This window comes from Somniosus microcephalus, chromosome 6 (genome assembly GCF_052327205.1).
Source record: "Somniosus microcephalus isolate GS21.2 chromosome 6, FLI_Smic_1.0, whole genome shotgun sequence".
NCBI classification, from domain to species: Eukaryota; Metazoa; Chordata; class Chondrichthyes; order Squaliformes; family Somniosidae; genus Somniosus; species Somniosus microcephalus.
The window spans coordinates 68,386,715-68,406,550 of record NC_140992.1 but is presented as its reverse complement, the minus strand read 5'-3'; the positions used below and the strand labels follow the sequence as shown (position 1 = coordinate 68,406,550).

At 43.3% G+C, this 19,836-nt stretch overlaps 2 protein-coding genes across 5 annotated transcripts in view; one reads left to right on the top strand and one right to left on the bottom strand.

Annotated features, from left to right (window-relative positions):
• veph1 (ventricular zone expressed PH domain-containing 1) overlaps positions 1–19,836 on the top strand; it is a 390,667-nt gene that overhangs the window by 50,922 nt on the left and 319,909 nt on the right. For all 4 annotated transcript variants that reach the window (XM_085990360.1, XM_085990361.1, XM_085990362.1 and 1 more), the window contains one exon: positions 6,690–6,853. In XM_085990360.1, the coding sequence (XP_085846486.1) occupies positions 6,690–6,853 (164 nt within the window). The remainder of the gene's footprint in view (positions 1–6,689; positions 6,854–19,836) is intronic.
• Positions 829–5,143, bottom strand: LOC147115790 (pentraxin-related protein PTX3-like). The gene is made up of 3 exons (XM_085990359.1): positions 4,907–5,143; positions 3,313–3,843; positions 829–2,447 (listed from the first exon to the last, which is right to left on the bottom strand). The coding sequence occupies exons 1-3, from the start codon at positions 5,016–5,018 to the stop codon at positions 1,831–1,833; spliced, it is 1,260 nt and encodes a 419-aa protein (XP_085846485.1). The 5' UTR covers positions 5,019–5,143; the 3' UTR covers positions 829–1,830.

Genomic DNA, 19,836 nt, shown 5'->3' with positions numbered 1-19,836 from the left:
ATTATCAGACAACATTTGACAGCGAGCCACATAAGGAGATATTAGGGCATATGACCAAATGCTTGGTCAAAGAGGTGGGTTTTAAGGAGCAGCTTAAAGGAGCAAAGAGAGGCAAAGAGGTTTAGGGAGGGAATTCCGGAGCCTGGGGCTTTGGCAGCTGAAGGCACGGCCACCAATGGTGGAGCGATTAAAATCGGGGATGCTCAAGAGACTAGAATTGGAGGAACGCAGATATCTCCGAGGGTTGTAGACCCGGAGGAGATTGCAGAGATAGGGAGGGGGCGAGGCCATGCAGAGATTTGAAAACAAGATGAGAATTTTTAAATCGAGGCGTTGCTTAACCGGGAGCTAATGTAGGTTAACAAGCACAGGGGTGATGGGTGAACGGGACTTGGTGCGAGTTAGGACACGGCCAGCCGAGTTTTGGATGACCTCAAGATCACGGAGGGCAGAACATGGGAGTCCAGCTAGGAGTGCATTGGAATAGTCAAGTATAGAGGTAACAAAGGCATGGACAAGGATTTCAGCAGTAGATGAGCTGAGGCGGGGCAGAGTTGGGCGATGTTACAGAGGTGGAAATAGGTGGTCTTAGTGATGGTGCGGCTATGTGGTCCCTTAGTGAACCTTAGTTTTAAACTCTGGTTCATTTTTTTTCCCTCTCCAATCGCATTCACCTCCCAGCTTGATCAGCTTGAGTTTAGAAACTTCCAAACTACACAGTACCACAGAAGTTTCCCTTTCAAATGTCCAATTAAATTGTGCTTCAACCATTGTGATCAACATGGCTTTCACTAAAAATACACAAATTCCACAACACAGATTCTGATAGATTGTTTAACAGCAGTTTATTATAAAATTAGACTCTTTATGATCGAATAATTAGATGACTGATATTAGAGCACTTTAACAGTATAATACAGACTTTGTACGTATAGTATCATAAAGCAACGTAAATCAGATTACAAAGCTACTATTTTGCTTACATCTTCAGCATGTGTTGAGCAATGACATTTTTCATTTGTAGAATGATGAGGTTAAGTGCCTTCCTTTAACATTTCTTGCAAATCAGTAATTTGTCATTAAATAAAAGTAACCATGCGCTTTTTTGTATTACAGTTAAATCAAAATAGTAAAGTAATAGTATTTAAGAACATTAACTGTTTTTGAGTGGTTAAGATCTGGAAAGCACTGCCTGAAAGGGTGGTGGAGGCAGACTCGATCATATTTTTTTAAAAGGGAATTGGATAAGTATTTGAAGGAAATTTTTTTGCAGGGCTGCAGGGAGAGGGCAGGGGAGTGGGACTAGCTGAGAGTCGGCACGGGCTCGACCAGCTGTAACCATTCTATGATTCTATGAAATATAATTTTTCATTTGAATTTACATTAAAGCTGCATTTGTCCTTGTTCCTCAAGTTAGTCTAGTCAGACCACTCTGGGAGTCAAAGAGAAAAGGTACAAGATGTACAATTTTTACAGTGTTGCAGATATTGGATCTTAAAATCCAGATGCCCAGCCTTCAGGGATGACAATGTGGTAACATGACTTCTGTTGTTGCTGGCAAACAAAAATCATGGACCAAATGTAATCCTTGTAGCACCAGCCTGGCATGTATGTCTTAATACCAGTATAAATCTGTTACTAGAGAAGAGCATTTCTGTACAGGCATAATGCTATGAGAGATTTATACTACAAAGTTCACTCTGGAGTTGAATCTCGAGGACTTTGTAATAGAAATAGGATTATTTTTTCTTATGATTAAACATCATAGATATATAACAATTTGAGACCCATTATTTGAGCATGTTAATTTGGAAAAAAAATCAAATGTATTTAATAGTAAATAAATTCAGCTCCTCCCTGTGGCACGATCTCTGTGACACTCCAGCCAACAACATTCCCTCTAATGCTGCAGGAATCTTTCCTACTAGCCAAGTCTTGTATTTCATATTCAGAAATGACACTGTCCCATATATTGAACCCAGTCAACTTTCCTGAAAAGGCCAAGTTTTTATCAAAGCCGCCTCCAGTGCAGCAGCCGTTCTTCTCTTGACCCAGTTGCAGTATTCCTCCATCTGGGATATTGTGGCCAACAGCCATTCCTGAAGAAGCAGCAGCAAGTTTTCCATTCGCCCAAAGTGTTGTATTTCCATCTTCAGCACTCCATGTTCCACAGAAGTGTGCCCAGTGACCGAGGGAGACTACGTTTTGAGCAACAATTTTGCTTGTGTCACTATGCACAGAAAGCACAGCAGAGGACTGATTGAAGTAAAGCTGAATTTGATAAGGATTTCTCTTTGTTCCGTAGGAGAACATAATGGTTTTTTCCAGCAGATCAGTGGCTTTTACCCATATGCAAGCTGTAAATGAGCTTAGAGTCATGTCACCAGCATGAACACTTGCAAAAATCTTCTTTGAACGCATAGGAAAAATCAGTGCCATATCACAATCTGAGGGACAATAGAAGAAAATATTATATACTTTCAATGTCTGTCTATGTACCATTCTACAGGGTGGCTTATTTGTACAACGATTGACTGAATTCTTTTTTTAAGAAAGACCAAAAACCACATTTTAGGACAAATGTTCAGAAATTATATTTAAAAGATGAAAAATTAATGTTGAAACTTTATATTGAGCATAAGAAATAGGAGCAGGAGTAGGCCACCCAGCGCCTCAAGCCTGCTCCACCATTCAATAAGATCGTGGCCGATCTTCAACCTCAACTCCACTTTCCCGCCCTGTTCTCACAAGGCAGGCAAGGTTAAAATTGGATCTGTTTGCTTTCCATATCTTCACATACTTCCATTGGAGAAAAGTGTGAAGTAGTGGAAGGATTCACAGGCTGATTAACAGACTGACCGGCTGTAACGTGAACCCTCCTTCTGTGAGTATAACCGTCTTTATACCAGCCTATAGGGTGATTAGTCCTATACAGGTAGGGTTTATGTGCTCTTGCAACCCATAGGATGGATGGGCGGACGGAGACACACACACACACACATTGCAGTCTTTAATGGTATAAATTTGATCTTACAATTTTTCTTTATAATTTATTTTAAATTTCCAGTACTCACCCAGCACACTAGGTGGGGTTTTCTACCATGCAGATTTGTTTCTGAAGCATTTATTAATGCATGGATAGGGCTCTTTTGTTTTTTTCCACATAATGCCATAGATATTAGAAGCTAGGGAGAGGTCTGAACCTCATTGCTTCAGTCTCTCGGCTATTAAAATCTGCCAATGACTCAATAATGGATGGTGTTAAGAGGATGGAATTACAGAAAATCACAAAAGAATAGTGAACTAGAATACCTGATGGTAAGATGTGTTTAGCTGACCACTTCTGAGATGCTGTCAGTTCAGTTTTAGATTGTTGCAGTTCAGCTGCCAAGGAATTCAGAGTTGCTTGCAAATTTATCGGAACGATTTTCTGAATGTCAAGAGAGAGCCTCTGATCCTTCATATCCACTGCCTTTTGCCATGTTAGCTCAAGTTTCCTGAGTCTGTTGGACAGATCCTGGCTCACCAAAAGAAGCTGCTGAAGTATATTTTTCTGTTCCGATTCATTCTCTACTTGGGTTTTGCTGACTTCTTCCAGTTTGTACGCTAATTTCTTGTCCACTTGTGCTGTGATACGCAAAGTTGCACTCTCTATGGCGTTTGTGCAAGTACCTGCAAAGTTGGCTACAAACTGGAGCATTTCAGAGCGTATACTTTGCAATTCTACCTTAAACACTTCGTCAACGGATTGCTGTAGGATGTTCTGTTTCATTTGGGAATCCTCCAGCATTACAAATAGCTTATCCCATTTAGTGAATTCTTTTTGGCATTTACAGGAACCATCTGGGGAGGATAATTTTAGATTAAGTGAGTACTCGGTGTTAAGTACAGAAGATTTCATATCGCTATATACATAGCTCTGTATTAGATACTGTAACTTTTTGTTGAAATTTTGCTAAATGTGATAATTGGTAGCAGAATCACTTTGTAGCTTTACCTAAAAGCTAAATAAATGTTAAATAAAATTAATCTGCTTGTATTTTAATCAACTTTAGAAAGAGTTGTATTTATATAGCGTCTTACACGGCCTCAGGACATCCAAAGCGCTTCACAGCCAACTAAGTACTTTTGAAGTGTATTCACTGTTGTAATGTAGGTAATGCAGCAGCCAATTTGCACACAGCAAGCTCCCACAAAACAGCAATGTGATAATAACCAGAATCTCTTTTTTTCAGTAATGTTGGTTGAGGGATAAGTATTGGACTCCCCCGCTCTTCTTCAAAATAGTGCTATGGGATCGTTTATGTCCACCTGAGAGCAGACGGGGCCTCGGTTTAATGTCTCCTCCGAAAGCCGACACCTCCGACAGTGCAGTACACCCTCAGTACTGCACTGGAGAGTCAGCCTAGATTTTGTGCCAATCTAAATGCGCAGACTCTATGTAGTTGCATTCACTTAGAGAGTAATTCATTTTTTAATTATTTTAGCACACATCACACAACAATGCTACATGTTAGAATAAATTTAGTGTATTAACATTTTGTCAAAGAAGTTGACGAGCCTTTATGTAATAAGTCTTTCCCTGTGATTAGCAGCAAATTGCCAAACATGTAGGAGTTAATGGAATTAAGAGTGCGTTCTATGTGACGTGGTATTTTACTAGTAATCAGTGCGAATTTCCTTCTTTATGGTTAAATTCTTTCCTTGTCTTTAAAGCAATTTTATTTGTGAAATACTATTGTTGTATAAGCTAAACCGAATAGAACTTTAAACTGCCAGTTTCTCCAGTAAAGATAATACTGAAAAACTGCAGAGAGCATTATAAAACATAAAGTATTATATCATAAACAATATTGAAAAAAATTAGTTTATCTAATTCTAAAATTAACTTATGAAAATACCTTACCTGGTAAAACAGAGATTTTATTTTCCACCCCATATTGTATCTCTTCATAATCCTCTGCCAAAATATAGGACAGGTTGAGAAGAATCCATAGTACTATTGCAAATGCAGCCATTTCTTCTGAGTTGTGTTCTTTTTCAGTATGTAGTAGTATGAGGGCACTGTTCTGTTGATTTGGCTCCTTCAGTATGAGCTCTAAAGGAGACTGACTGCAAGCCTCCAAAACCTCTTAATAAATAGTGAGTGAGGAATGATGCAAGAACTTTGTCATTGGTAAAAAGTATGTGCAGCAATGAGCTAGAGTTCTGCTTTCGCAACAAAGGGGTTGAATTACACAATCTTGAAACTTGAGGTTTAAGGGCACATGTGGGTAGGTGTACATAAGAAAGGGCCCAGCATTGGGGTAAGCTTTAGATTGCAAGCCAGATGTAATGATCTACCACTGGGGAATACATTTTTGTAACATAAAGTGGTAGTAATAAGTGACGAGTGTGTAGAAAGGCAGAGCAGGGCAAGTCCCAAGGGATTGTGAAAGTATGCAAGGGCATTTATTTCTGCATTTCATTAGGATTTTTACAGTTTTTCCATGTGAAAGTAGTTAGGTACAATTTTTTTCGGTAGCTTTGAAAAGTTTAATGAAAGAAAACTCCTCAAATATGTTTAGTCGTTGATCTCAGATAGTCATCGTTTTAAAATGTATATAAATAGGTAAATAGCAACAAAATCTCTTTTTTCATTAGTCATTGAGTTTGTACTTTCTATTTCTGGGTGCTGCATGAATTGATAGCAACATGTGATGTGTCATCATAGGGAAGAATTGAGTAGCAGTCAGAGATTTCTCAACAGTAAGGACTAACAAATGTCCTCGGGTGGAATTGACTGTGTCCTGAGAGGAGATTGTTTGCTATTTTTTTCTGCTAGTTAAAGTTGTGTAGTGTAAGAATACCAAATTAAGAGAAGAGATTTTTTAAGTCCCCCAAAAAGTTTTGTGTACTAATCTTTCCATGAATGCAACCTATTTGAGCTGAGGTACACCACCTGCATTTATTTAAATCTCCTCATGTTAAAGAAATCTCTCTCTCTGTTTTACAAGGGGGGAGGGGGCAGTTGCATACCGAGTCCGAAGTAAGGAACTTGGGGGGGGGGGGGATTGGAGACCAAAGGCACAGTCAGAAAGAAAAGTTTTTAGGAGGCTTTTGAAGATAAGGAAAGATTAGCAAGGAAAATAAAATGTTTATTTGATTGTATAAGGTTAGACTTGTATTTTAATATGGACTGTTACATTTTGATCAGTTGATAAAATTGCCAAGTACATCATTCTCTGAATTCAAAATTGACTACTTTGAACCATATAAAATTCTGTCAAATAGCAGACACATTAAAAAAATTCCTCATAACAAACACAGAATTGTATTCTGTATGTCATGAAAAGGTTAAATAGTTTTAAAGCTTGCCCCACTGTTCAGTTCACTAATAACTTCCTTATGTTACGGTTTAAATTTATGAATGGTATGTAGGTTGTAATAACGTTGAGGTCACCTGTTGTGCTGTAAATTATTCCTACCCCATTCAGCATTTTCAAACATTTATTTTCAGTAAAGGAAGAACTAAATTAACTGTTGCTTGTTTCCTTAAATATGGCTGTGATACCTTGCATACTTTTCGTGGTATCCCCTTTTGTTTCATTATAACAGATTCCTTTAAGCACACTGAGGAATGGTTTTCTGATCATTTACAAACTGTTGAACCCAAAACCTTCAACTTTATTTTCTTGCTGTGCTCACAGGGAATTCTATGTTGCTGCGTGTTTTACCTTCAGTGTATGAGAAGCAGCCTGAACCTATTAACTGCCACATGATGGAGCTAGTCCAACTGATGTCACGACTGGAGCCATCTGAGCAGCAGCATCTGCTCCGCCTTCTACAGATAATAACTAAGCAATGTCCTGAGGTAAAACACTTTTTAACTGCTCAATCATTTCTTGACTTTTATCCTTCCAAACAGATTATCTGGTCTTTTATCTCATTGCTGTTTATGGAACCTTACAGTGGCCTGTCCCACCGGCAAGACAGTCCCACCAGAGGTGGTGGCGCAGTGGTATTACAGTCAGGAGGGAGTGGCCCTGGGAATCCTCAACATTGACTCCGGACCACATGAAGTCTCATGGCTTCAGGTCAAGCATGGGCAAGGAAATCTCCTGCAGATTACCACCTACCACCCTCCCTCAGCTGAAGAATCAGTACTCCTCCATGTTGAACACCACTTGGAAGAAGCACTGAGGGTAGCAAGGGCACAGAATGTACTCTGGGTGGGGGACTTCAATGTCCATCACCAAGAGTGGCTCAGTAGCACCACTACTGACCGAGCTGGCTGAGTCCTGAAGGACATAGCTGCCAGACTGAGCCTGTGGCCGGTAGTGAGAGAACCAACACGAAGGAAAAACCTACTTGACCTCATCCTCACCAATCTACTTGTCGCAGATGCATCTGTCCATGACAGCATTAGTAGCAGTGACCACCGCACAGTCCTGTGGAGACGAAGTCCCATCTTTACACTGAACACCCTCCTTCGTGTTGTGTTGCACTATCACCGTGCTAATTGAGATAGATTTAGAACAGATATAGCAGCTCAAAACTGGAGATCTATGAGGCGCTGTGGGCCATCAGCAACAGCAGAATTGTATTCCACCACAATCTGTAACCTCGTGGCCCGGCATATCCCTCACTCTACCATTACCATCAAGCCAGGGGACCAACCCTGGTTCAATGAGGAGTGCAGAAGAGCATGCCAGGAGTAGCACCAGGCGTACCCAGCACACGAGTGCACAACACAAGGCTGAAGCGTTTGCAATGAGCTTCAGCCAGAGTTGCTGAGTGGATGACCCATATAAGCCTCCTCCTGAGGTCCCCACCATCACAGAAGCCAGTCTTCAGCCAATTTGATTCACTGCACGTGATATCCAGAAATGGCTGAACGCATTGGATACAGCAAAGGCTATGGGCCCCTTCAATATCCCGGCTGTCGTGCTGAAGACTTGTGCTCCAGAGCTAGCCGCACCTCTAGCCAAGCTGTTCCAGTACAGCTACAACACTGGCATCTATCCGACAATGTGGAAAATTGCCCAGGCATGTCCTGTCCATAAAAAACAGGACAGATCCAATCCAGACAATTACCACCCCATCAGTCTACTCCCAATCATCAGCAAAGTGATGGAAGATGTCGTCTATAGTGCTATCAAGCGGCACTTACTCACCAATAATCTGTTCACCGGTGCTCATTTTGGGTACCACTAGGACCACTTGGCTCCAGAACTCATTACAGCCTTGGTCCAAATGTGGGCAAAAGAGCTGAATTCCAGAGGTGAGGCGAGAGTGACTGCCCTTGACATCAAGGCAGCATTTGACCGAGTGTGGCATCAAGGAACCCTGGTAAAATTGAAGTCAATGGGAATCGGGCAGAAAACTTTCCAGTGGCTGGAGTCGTACCTAGCACAAAAGAAGATGGTTGTGGTTGTTGGAGGTCAATCATCACAGCCCCAGAACATCGCTGCAGGAGTTCCTCAGGGTAGTGTCCTAGGCCAAACCATCTTCAGCTGCTTCATCGATGACCTTCCCTCCATCATAAGGTCAGAAGTGGGGATGTTCACAGATGATTGCAGAGTGTTCAGTTCCATTCACAACTCCTCAGATAATGAAGCAGTCCATGCCTGAATGCAGCAAGACCTGGATACCATTCAGGCTTCGGCTGATGTGTGACGTGAATGTTACTTGCCACTTATATGCCAGGCAATGACTATTTCCAACAAGTGAGAGTCTAACCACCGCCCCTTGACCTTCAACGGCATTACAATCACCGAATCCCCCACCATCAACACCCTGGGGGTCACCATTGACCAGAAACTTAACTAAACCAGCCACATAAATACTGTGGCAACAAGAGCAGATCAGAGGCTGGGTATCCTGCGGCGAGTGTCTCACCTCCTGACTCCTCAAAGTCTTTCCACCATCTACAAGGCACAAGTCAGGAGTGTGATGGAATACTTTCCACTTGCTTGGATGAGTGCAACTCCAACAACACTCAAGAAGCTTGACACCACCCAGGACAAAGCAGCCCGCTTGATTGGCACCCCATCCACCACCTTAAACATTCACTCCCTGCACCACTGACGCAATTTGGCTGCAGTGCGTACCATCTACAGCAATTTGCCAAGGCTCCTTCGGCAGCACTTTCCAAACCAGCGGCCCCTACCACCTAGAAAGCCAAGGGCAGCAGGCGCATGGGAAAACCATCACCTGCAAGTTCCCCTCCAAGTTACACACCATCCTGACTTGGAAATATATCACCATTCCTTCTTCATCGCTGGGTCAAAATCCTGGAACTCCCTCCCTAACAGCACTGTGGGAGTACCTTCACCACATAGACTGCAGCGGTTCAGGAAAGCGGCTCACCACCACCTTCTCAAGGGCAATTGGGGATGGGCAATAAATGCTGGCCTTGCCAGCGACACCCACATTCCAGGAACAAAAAAACAAATGACTACACTTCAAAAATACTTCATTGGCTATGAAGTGCTTTTGGACATCCTGATGTCATGAAAGGTGCTATATGAATTCTTCAGAAGACTAACCACCATATTATATAATAATGCTGGAAACTAGAAACACGTTCTTTATTTGAGCTTTAGCCTCAGTGCAGTTTTCAGTTCTATTGTCTTATTAATGACAAAATTGTGTAATACGAGCTGTAATAGAGATGAGTTTAGCGATCAGGTGAGTAGGCAAAGGATCCAGCTTTGCTCATTTTTAAAGTTTTGGAAGTTGCTTTTACTCCAGTCAGTTACGAAATTGAGGACAAGTACTCAGTCTGCAGGAAAACATGATTTCCTTTTGGTGACTGAGACAAGACGTTTTAAAGGTGTTAACACCTCTGTCTCTTGAATGACCAAAGATGTGCTTTCCATGGTACAGGAAACTTTGTGTTATCCGGAGGCTAAATGTCCGGCAAGCTCGAGCCACCGGCAAAAATCAGGGGCCGTTTTTTTTCTTTTCGTTGCTTTTTTTTTTCCCCCAGTCAGGCACTGCAAGGTCTGTAGCTATAGCAACAGCTTCAGCTAGAGACGCTTGCAGCTGCAGCCGACTGTTTAGAAGCTGTTGTTAAGCAACAGTGTTTGTTGTCAGATACAGAGATGAAAACCTCCGTATGCTTCAACATTAGAGCTGGAGTGTCCGACAGTTTTGAGGGAACGGCAACAGCTTGGTCCCGTCGGTGCCGGATAGCACAAAGTTTCCTGTACTTCAGTGGTTGTGAGTAAACCATTGGCTACCAGGTGGTTCTTTCTTTCATAATTGCTAAACAGAGAAGCCGTTGTAAAGTGTAATTCAAGATTGGTGTTATTGTCACAGGGTCAGGTACTATTCTTTTGATGGTTAATTCAATTAAAGTTGGCGTCAAACGTTGCGTTTAATTTTGAAAGGACGAGAAACTTTTATGATCCAGGGGCACTCCCTAGAGCCGAGCTTTCTATTTGTAACACTGCTACATTTGCCTGGGCTGTAGCAGCTCTGAGAAATCACCTTGCATATTCCCAAGCAGTAGACTAGAATTTAAGCTCTGGCAGAAATGCCACTGAAAGTGTGGTGGGGCACGACTCCTGCCCGTTCATCTGTCCTACCACTGACCTTGGCAAATTTTTGGGGGTTGGCCTTATGCAAATGATTCCTGGAAGGCCGCCATGGGGAGAGCAGGACAGAAAATCAGTGTTGTCCCAGGACACTAGTGCCTGCAGCAGCTTAAAGGAGCTGGCCACCACCTGGGCAGAGGTGTGGCACCTCTGTAACCGGTTTTTGCGGTGGCCAATTTCCTATAGGCCTTGCCGCAATCGCCAATTATTGTAAGTGGTTTCGCCTCACCCGTAGCGAGCATACAAACCCCCTTATTACAAGTTCTGGACGATAGGGATTACTGAGGACAGATTGGAACACGGACAGCGTTTTCAGGCTCACCCGTACAGTATTTATTAAGGTTGACAAAACCACTCCACTCGCATACAGTACAAGCGGTGTGAACACAACAGTACAGTTTAAAACAGTACAGCCCTAACTTGTCCAACAAGCCCCTGCCGTGCTGACTTACCACGGCCTAAAAACACCCCCCCGTGAACTAAACTATCACAGGACCCTTCCAACACTCAGCCCCCTCTGGTTTGGTAGGAATATACAGGCACCCCCTCACACAGCTAAGTGATCTTGTGGGTGTGCAGGCTTGGCAATGCTCACCTAGATTGCCCTTGATCTTGCTTGCAGCTTCCTCCCATACGTCTCTGCTACCTGGTTCCGTACCGGCCTTGCGGCATGCGAGTCTCAGCCTTAGTCGAAGTCCATCTCGGTTGGAAGAGCAAGGCTCAGCTCCTCTTTACGTTCCATTGTGGGAAGGGCAGAGAGAGAGCTATCCAAAACAGCTCTCTGATATACCCCTCCAATACACAGACCGCTGTCTGTGGTTTTAATGGACAGATGGCCTCAGGGAAATGGTTTCCAGGCCTCCTCCCAGGTTTGGATGGTTTAGATCTCGTTTCGATCTCCCAGCTAATTTAACTTAATGAGCTCAGCTTCAGAAACGATGAGTCGCCAGCCTCGTTATTCATGACTTGGGAGTGGGCCTCTTGGGCCATTGTTCCCAAGGATAGTCCGTTACCATACGAATGCAACCTGCTTACATCAGCCACCTTCAGCTTGAGTGGTTTTCCACAACTTCCCCCCCAAACAGCCTGTCCAGTTTTTAATAAGGGTATATGTTCATAATCTAAAAATCCATGGAGTCTGTGCCGACTGCTAAACCTCTTTCTTTTCCTGGAAGAGTGCGTTAATCTCCATGCGATTGATTGACCTCGCTGGAGTGGGCCATTTAAAATTAAAACACCTAGCAATGCTGGACACCAGCATGTTACTGGCATGACTATCACCCAGCATTGATAAGGCAGCATATGCAGAAATTCCTAATCGGTATGAAAGGCCAGACCACTACTATAGCTCAGCTCTTTTTGTTCCAGTGTTAAGAAGGTTGTGTTTTGGGTCTTGCTATATAAAACTCAACAATTATCCCACTAGGGACTAGGATAATCTTTCCTCAGAAGATGCATAAGAGTCGGTTACTTCCCATATTTTGGAGCATTCATATTAGGATAAGGAATCCGAAGAACTGAGGGAAAAAAACAGGAAACTGGCACATTAATAAGGTAGCAATGGTATTGAGAAAGAAAGTAGAGAATGAGAACCTTACCGGATTTGATTTCGGTAGGCAGCTTCTGCAGAAAGCCTCAGTTTTAGCCCACATGATTGAAACTCTGCAATTAAACTCCTGGATGATGAGAATATCTTTGGATGACATTTTTTAAATGCTCAGCTACTGCTAGTCTTTCAGGGCCAGTATAATGAAGAAAGAAGGAAGAATCATTGAGTGAGGTTCATGTGGAAACTTTATTGGAAAGAGGGAAGTTCTAACAGTATGACTGTATAATGAAGTGTCATGCATTTATGACATCGAAATATGGTTGAAAGATATTCAGGTAGGTTTACAAGTTCCAGGTGTAAACTATTATTTTATGTCCAGTTGACGAGTTGAAATCAATGGAAATGAAAATCAAGCATTTCTATAATTGGTGTCTGATCCACAACGCTGGTTTTACGTCCCAGCAACAAGTTGAAAATCTACCCCCGACCTAGCAACTATGTAGAGATAATCAATCAGTTCATGCTGTGGTCCAGACAATTTTACCTTTGAAATGGCACTGGTTCCAAAATGAACGTTTGAGTGTGTCATTGTTTTTAGGGATATGATCGAACCATGCAATTTAGAAAGGTCTTTTACACTGAAATTGGATATGGCCAAAATTCTTTGGTGTGTGTGGTAGGAGATGTTTCTAGTACTGCAGAAAAATAGGCAGAAGTAATATCCAACCTGAGAGGAAAAGTTAATGCATGGATGGAGGGCTATCTGTTTAGGAATGGAAGAATTTTAATCATCAAAGCTGTGATCACTTCTTTGGTGTATATTGTAAGGGTTTGCACACCTAACAATTATCGTGAAAGTAATAAATAAAATAGTTTCTCAGTGCTTATGTGGAAGTAAAATGGGAAGAGTGAAGAATGAAATTATGTACAGGAAAGCAGAGGACAGAGACAAAAGGGTTCCCAATGTGATTTAGTTGTTCACTGCTATTGTACGTTCAATTTTAAGCAGATGTCAGAAGAAAACCTCAAAAGGGATTTTTTGTTTGATTTTGATTTGGGAGGAGAAATTGGAAATTGTATGAAGGGACACTTCAGTTCCTTAAGAATTGAGATTGAACCTGTTTGCTTTCTCTGATGATTTTATGCTAAGGAAAATCTAATGCTCTTAAAACAGGAAGTCATCAAGGCATGTTACAAGGCTACATTTGCCAGACTTTATTAGAACATAAGAAATATGAGCAGGAGTAGGCCATTTGGCCCCTCTAGCCGGCTCCGCCATGCAATAAGATCATGGCTGATCTTCTACATCGACACCACCTTCCCACACTACCCCATATCCCTTGATTCCCTTGGTATCCAAAAATCTATCGATCTCTGTCTTGAATATACTCAACAAGTAAGCGTCCACTGTTCTCTGGGTAGAGAATTCCAAAGATTCACAACCCCCTGAGTGAAGAAGTTTCTCCTCATCTCAGTCCTAAATGGTTGAACTATTATTTTGAGACTATGACCCCTAGTTCTGGACTCCTCAGCCAGGGAAAACATCTTCCCAGCCTGTCAAGCCCTTCAAGAATTTTATATGTTTCAATGAGATCACCTCTCATTCATCTAAACTCTGGGGAATATAGGCTGAGTCTACCCAATCTCTCCTCGTAGGACAATCCCCTCATCCCAGGAATCAGTCTAGTGAAACTTCATTGCACTCCCTCTATGGCAAGCATATCCTTTCTTCGGTAAGGAGGCCAAAACTGTACACAGTGCTTCAGGTGTGGTCTCACCAAGGCCCTATATATTTGTAGTAAGACTTCTTTACTCTTAAACTCCAATCCCTTTGTAATAAAGGCCAACATACCATTTGTTTGTCTAATTGCTTGCTGTACCTGCATGTTAACTTCCTGTGATTCATACACAAGGAATACCAACATTTCCCAGTCTCTCGCCATTTAAAAAATATTCTGCTTTTCTATTTTTCCTACCAAAGTGGATAACTTCACATTTCTCCATATTATATTCCATCTGCCATGTTCTTGCCCACTCACTTAACCTGTCTATATCCCTTTGCAGCCTCTTTGCGTCCTCCTCACAGCTTACTTTCCCACCTAACTTTGTATCATCAGCAAACTTGGATACATTACACTCAGTCTCCTCATCTAAATCATTGATATAGATTGTATATAGCTGAGGCCCAAGCACTGATCCTTGCGGTACCCCACTAGTTACAGCATGCCAACCCGAAAATGACCCGTTTATCCCTACTCTGTTTTCTGTCCGTTAACCAATCCTCAATCTTTGCTAATATATTACCCCCAATCCCATGAGCCCTAATTTTATGTAATAACCTCATGAGTGGCACCTTATCGAATGCCTTCTGAAAATCCAAATACAGCACATCCACTGGTTTCCCCCTTATCTACCCTGCTAGTTATAACCTCAAAAAACTCAATGGATTTATCAAACACAATTTCCCTTTCATAAATCCATGTTGACTCTGCCCATTATGATTCTCTAAGTGCCCTGTTACCACATCCCTAATAATAGATTCTAGTATTTTCCCTACTACTGATGTCAGGCTAACTGGTCTACAGTTCCCTGTTTTCTCTCTCCTTCCTTTATTGAGTAGTGGGGTTATGTTTGCCACCTTCCAATCCACAAGGACCATTCTAGAATCATGGGAATTCTGGAAGATCAAAACTAATGCATCCACTATCTCTGTAGCTACCTCTTTTAAAACCCATGTAGGCCATCAGGTTCAGGGGATTTGTCCACTTTTAGTCCCATTAATGTCTCCAGTACAATTTCTTTACTAATACTAATTTCTTTAAGTTCCTCATTCTCACTAGACCCTTGGTTCCCCATGATTTCCAAAATGTTATTTGTGTCTTCTATCATGAAGACAGATACAAAGTATTTGTTTAATGTCTCTGCCATTTCCTTATTCTCCACTTTAATTTCTCGCGCCTCTGCCTCTAAGGGGCCCATGTTTACATTTGCCAATCTGTTCCTTTTTACGTATCTATAGAAGCTTTTACAATCTTTTTATGTCACTTGCTAGTTTTACTCTCATATTATCTTTTCTCTTTCTTTATCAATTTTCTGGTCATCATTTGCTTAATTCTAAAATCCTCCCAAGAAGGGTTCGACCCGAAACGTCAACTCAAATTTCTCTCCACGGATGTTGCCTGACCTGCTGAGTTTTTCCAGCATTTTCTGTTGTTACCTCAGGCTTACTATTTTTGGCAACATTATAAGCCTTTTTTTGGACATGATACAATATGTATCTACAAAGGGTGCAGAACTGAATACATGTACTGTGGGGCTGTCCTTTTGTGAAAAAAGTGTGGCAGAGATTAATCCCCCTCATCCAAAGCTCTTGGACTATGCCTCACAGTCATATATAAAATTTAGAGTTTGGTACTGTTATAAATCTCACCACCATAAAGAAACTACTCATGAAATAACACTGAACGGCCAGCTGGTGGCACCGTCCAAGGAGTCTAAATACTCGGGCGTGGGCCCAGCTTGCCCAGGGACATTTTGTAAGACAGGAACCAGTGAAGCACAACTAGACCTCCATGTTCTGAAACAAGTTGATTAAAGCCTTGCTTTATGCTCAAACCAAGTGCGTAGTGAGTTTTATTACGTCAATTTAATCAACTTGATATCGACTCCACGCTTTGGGTGATTTCGGGAACAGCTAGCTACGACTCGAACCGTAGAAGGGAACTCAGACAAGTAATCGATCCATCATGGAGAAACTACTCAGACCCGCCCGTCTCGACCTGGACCCGAATTCACTTACAGCTGTTAAGGTATGGAAACACTGGTATCGTACCTTTAGCAACTTCCTTGAGGAGTGTGGTGAGAATGTTCCTAATAAGTTATGAATGCTTGCTAATTATGTATCCCCTCATGTGTTTGATTATATCGAAGACTGTGTAGACTATGATGGCGCTATTCAAATACTACAGCAGCTATATGTCAAGTCCCCAAACAAAATTTTTGCTTGGTATCTACTGGCCACAACGCGACAACAACCTGGGGAATCACTTGATGAATTCCTTCAGAAACTTTGCAGGCTCAGCAAGGATTGTAATCTTAAAGCTGTTACAGCTGAGCAGTACCAGGAGGAGTTAATTCATGATTCCTTTATTAATGGGATTGCTTCTCCCTTCATACGTCAGCATCTGTTGGAAAATGAAACCCTCAAATTACAGGCTGCCTATGACCAGGCATGTTCTCTGGACTTGGCAAAGAGGAATGCAGATACCTATCTTTCACCATGTGCACGGGCTGCTGCTCTCACTTTTAGTGACTCCTTCGATAGGCCTCGGGCGGAAGCCCTCACGGATGACGACTCCAACCTGGCTGATGACAACCCTACCCTAGAAACCTTCACTGATGACGACCCTGCCCTAGCGGCATCTTGGCAATCTGGAATGAAGTGTTTCTTCTGTGGAGGTGCGTTCCATTATAGGAAATGTTGTCCTGCTCGTAACGCAACCTGCAATCATTGCAGCAAGAAAGGTCACTTTTCTAAGGTATGCCAGTCAAGAGCCGCTGTTAGTAAGAAAGGCCACTTTTCTAAGGTATACCGGTCGAGAGCTCCTGTTAGTTTTGCAGCTACTATCTATAAAACCGCTCCTCCCCCAAGAGCCACTACTAAGGTTACAGCTGCTACCTATGAAACTGCTCCTCCCCCAAGAGCCACTACTAAGGTTACAGCTGCTACCTATGAAACTGCTCCTCCCCCAAGAACCACTACTAAGGTTACAGCTGTCAAGGGTAAAACTGCCCCTCCTCCCATCACAACTGTTTTTCCCCAAAGTCTGTCCCATGCAGCCACGAAGGTTTTGGTAAATGGACACATTTTGAGTGCATGAATCGACTCATGCAGCTCTGACAGCTTCATTAGTGAGCAGGCTGTCAGTAAGTTAAAGCTGCGTATTTACCCCTCGGACAGGGAAATTGCAATGGCTCTGACGACACCGACCACCAATTCTTCCGGCTTTTGTCTTGTCGACCTTATTCTCAATGGCCGCACTTATTTCTCCACCCGGCTCGGGGTGCTCCAAAAACCTATGCAGTGATGTACTCCTGGGACAGGATTTCCAGAAACAACACAAAAGACTCACTTTTGTGTTTGGAGGGTCAAAGCCGGACCTTACTATTTCTAAAGTACCGTTTTGTGCGCTTTTGGCGGCTTCGCTCGATGAGCCCTCCTTCTTTGCCAATCTTTCCCCCCGATGTAAGCCCATAGTCACTAAATCATGACGTCTCAGCCAAGATGATCGATCCTTTATCGAGGCAGAAATCTCTCGCCTTCTAGCTGATGGTATCATTGAGCCATGTTCATCTTCCTGGCGGGCTCAAGTCGCCATTGTTAAAAATCCTCTGAAGCAACACAAGAAACATCTTTGCATCGATTACTCGCAAACTATTAACCAGTATACCGACCTGGATGCCTACCCACTACCACGCATCGACGACATGGTCAATAACCTTGCCAACTACAAGGTATTTTCAACTTTTGATTTAAAGAGCGCATATCATCAAGTACCGTTAAAGGACTCTGACAAAAAGTATATGGCCTTTGAGGCCAATGGTCGGCTTTACCAGTTTTGTCGCCTTCCATTTGGGGTCACCAATGGGGTGGCCGTCTTTCAGTGGGCAATGGATAGCCTAGTCAAACAGGAGAACTTAACGGACACTTTTCCCTATCTGGATAATATCACCATTGCTAGTCATGACCAGAAGGAGCATGATGCCAACCTCCAAATTTTTTTTGACATTGTCCGTTGTCGCAACTTAACCTTAAATGAGTCCAAATCTGTGAAATCAGTACCATCAGTCAACATCCTTGGCTACTGGGTGGGCAACGGTGTCATCAAACCGGATCCGGAGCGACTTTGTCCACTTCAGGCGCTCCCTCCCCCTATGAATCTCGGCTCTCTTCGTTGGGCACTCGGCATGTTCACCTATTATGCGAAATGGATACCCCACTTCTCCGACAAGATCCAGCCCCTGCTTTATGCAAAGTCATTTCCATTGGAGGTAACGGCTATTTCAGCTTTCAACCTCCTCAAGTGACGACTGGAAAAAGCCACGCTTTGTTCCATTGATGAAAATCTTCCTTTTATGGTCGAGTGCGATGCATCGGATGCGGCGATCTCTGCTACCTTGAATCAAGGTGGTCGACCCGTTGCATTTCTGTCCAGAACTTTGCAGGGTAGCGAGCTCCATAATCCCCCTGTCGAGAAGGAGGCTACGGCCATCATCGAAGCTGTATGTAAATGGAGTTATTTTCTCGCTCTTCGCCATTTCACACTTATAACTGATCAGCGCTCCGTGGCCTTTATGCTGGATAACCGGAAATGCACTAAGATCAACAAAAGCAAAATACAACTCTGGAGGATGGAATTGACCACCTTTTGGATACACCATACATTATCGACCCGGCAAAGAGAATGTGGCCCCGGATACCCTCACGCGGGCATTCTGCTCTTCTATGTCAACTTCGACTCTTGCAGATCTTCATACTGAATTATGCCATCCTGGCGTTACCCATATGTTGCACTTTGTGTGATCTAAAAATCTCCCATTTTCTACGGAAGATGTGAAAAGAACATGCTCCTCTTGTAGAATTTGTGCAGAATTAAAACCGCAATTCTTCCATCCATCACTCGCTCATAACACGCTATGCAGCGACTCAGCATTGACTTTAAAGGGCCATTGCCTTCCTCAACGCGAAACACCTACTTACTTACTATGGTGGACGAATATTCATGCTTTCCCTTTGCTTTCCCCTGTCCCAATATGCTTACTTCCACAGTGATCAAATGTCTTGATCAAGTCTTTTCCCTTTGCGGTACGGCCAATTTCATCCACTCTGATCGGGGTCCCTCCTTCATGTCAAGCGAACTTAAAAGTTATCTTTCCCAACAGGGAATCACCATAAGTAAAACGACACCGTACCATCCCATTGGTAACGGACAGGTTGAGAGATACAACGCTATCATTTGGAACGCTGTTTGTTGTGCACTAAGGTCACGCAACCTACCAGACCAGCAGTGGGAAACTATGCTCCCTGACACGTTGCATTCCATCAGGTCTCTCCTTTCTACGTTTACCAATGTCACGCTTCACGAGCGATTCTTCAGGTTCCAGCGTCGCTCCACTCATGGGACGTCCCTACCATCGTGGTTGGCAGCTCCCGGCCCCGTGCTGCTCCGAAGATTCGTCCGATCTTCTAAAAACGATCCCCTCGTCGATGACGTAGAACTCACGGACGTTAATCCCACGTACGCGCACGTGCGGTACCCTGATGGCCGGGAGTCCACCGTTTCGCTCCGGGACCTGGCTCCCTGTCCAGCCGGTCCCACGGACCCAACTGATAGAGGGACCCACGGGGATGATGCCGGCACTCTGCGCTCCCTCGAAGATGACTCCCTACCTGGGTCATCGAGAGATCTGCTGGCTGCCCCACCGGATCCACTCGGGGAGCCGAGCGCTCCCCGTGGGATGGCCACCCAAGGTCAGGACGCCGGTCAATCCCCAGCTATCAAACAGGATGAAGCCAGCTCTGCGCCTGTGGCGACCCGCACCCGGAGTCACGATCTCCCCAGCTTCCCTTGGGTTGATCAGGGCAACACGGGCCCTGTCGATCCACTGGTACGGATCAAGCGGCCCAGGGATCAAGACACGGTC

Excerpts from the sequence above, each read along its gene's own strand:
- LOC147115790 (XM_085990359.1), bottom strand. The coding sequence starts at position 5,018 with ATGGCTGCATTTGCAATAGTACTATGGATTCTTCTCAACCTGTCCTAT. Across the intron at positions 3,844-4,906 it reads TAAAATCTCTGTTTTACCAG|ATGGTTCCTGTAAATGCCAA; the intron begins GTAAGGTATTTT and ends TATCCTCCCCAG. Across the intron at positions 2,448-3,312 it reads TAAACACATCTTACCATCAG|ATTGTGATATGGCACTGATT; the intron begins GTATTCTAGTTC and ends ATTGTCCCTCAG.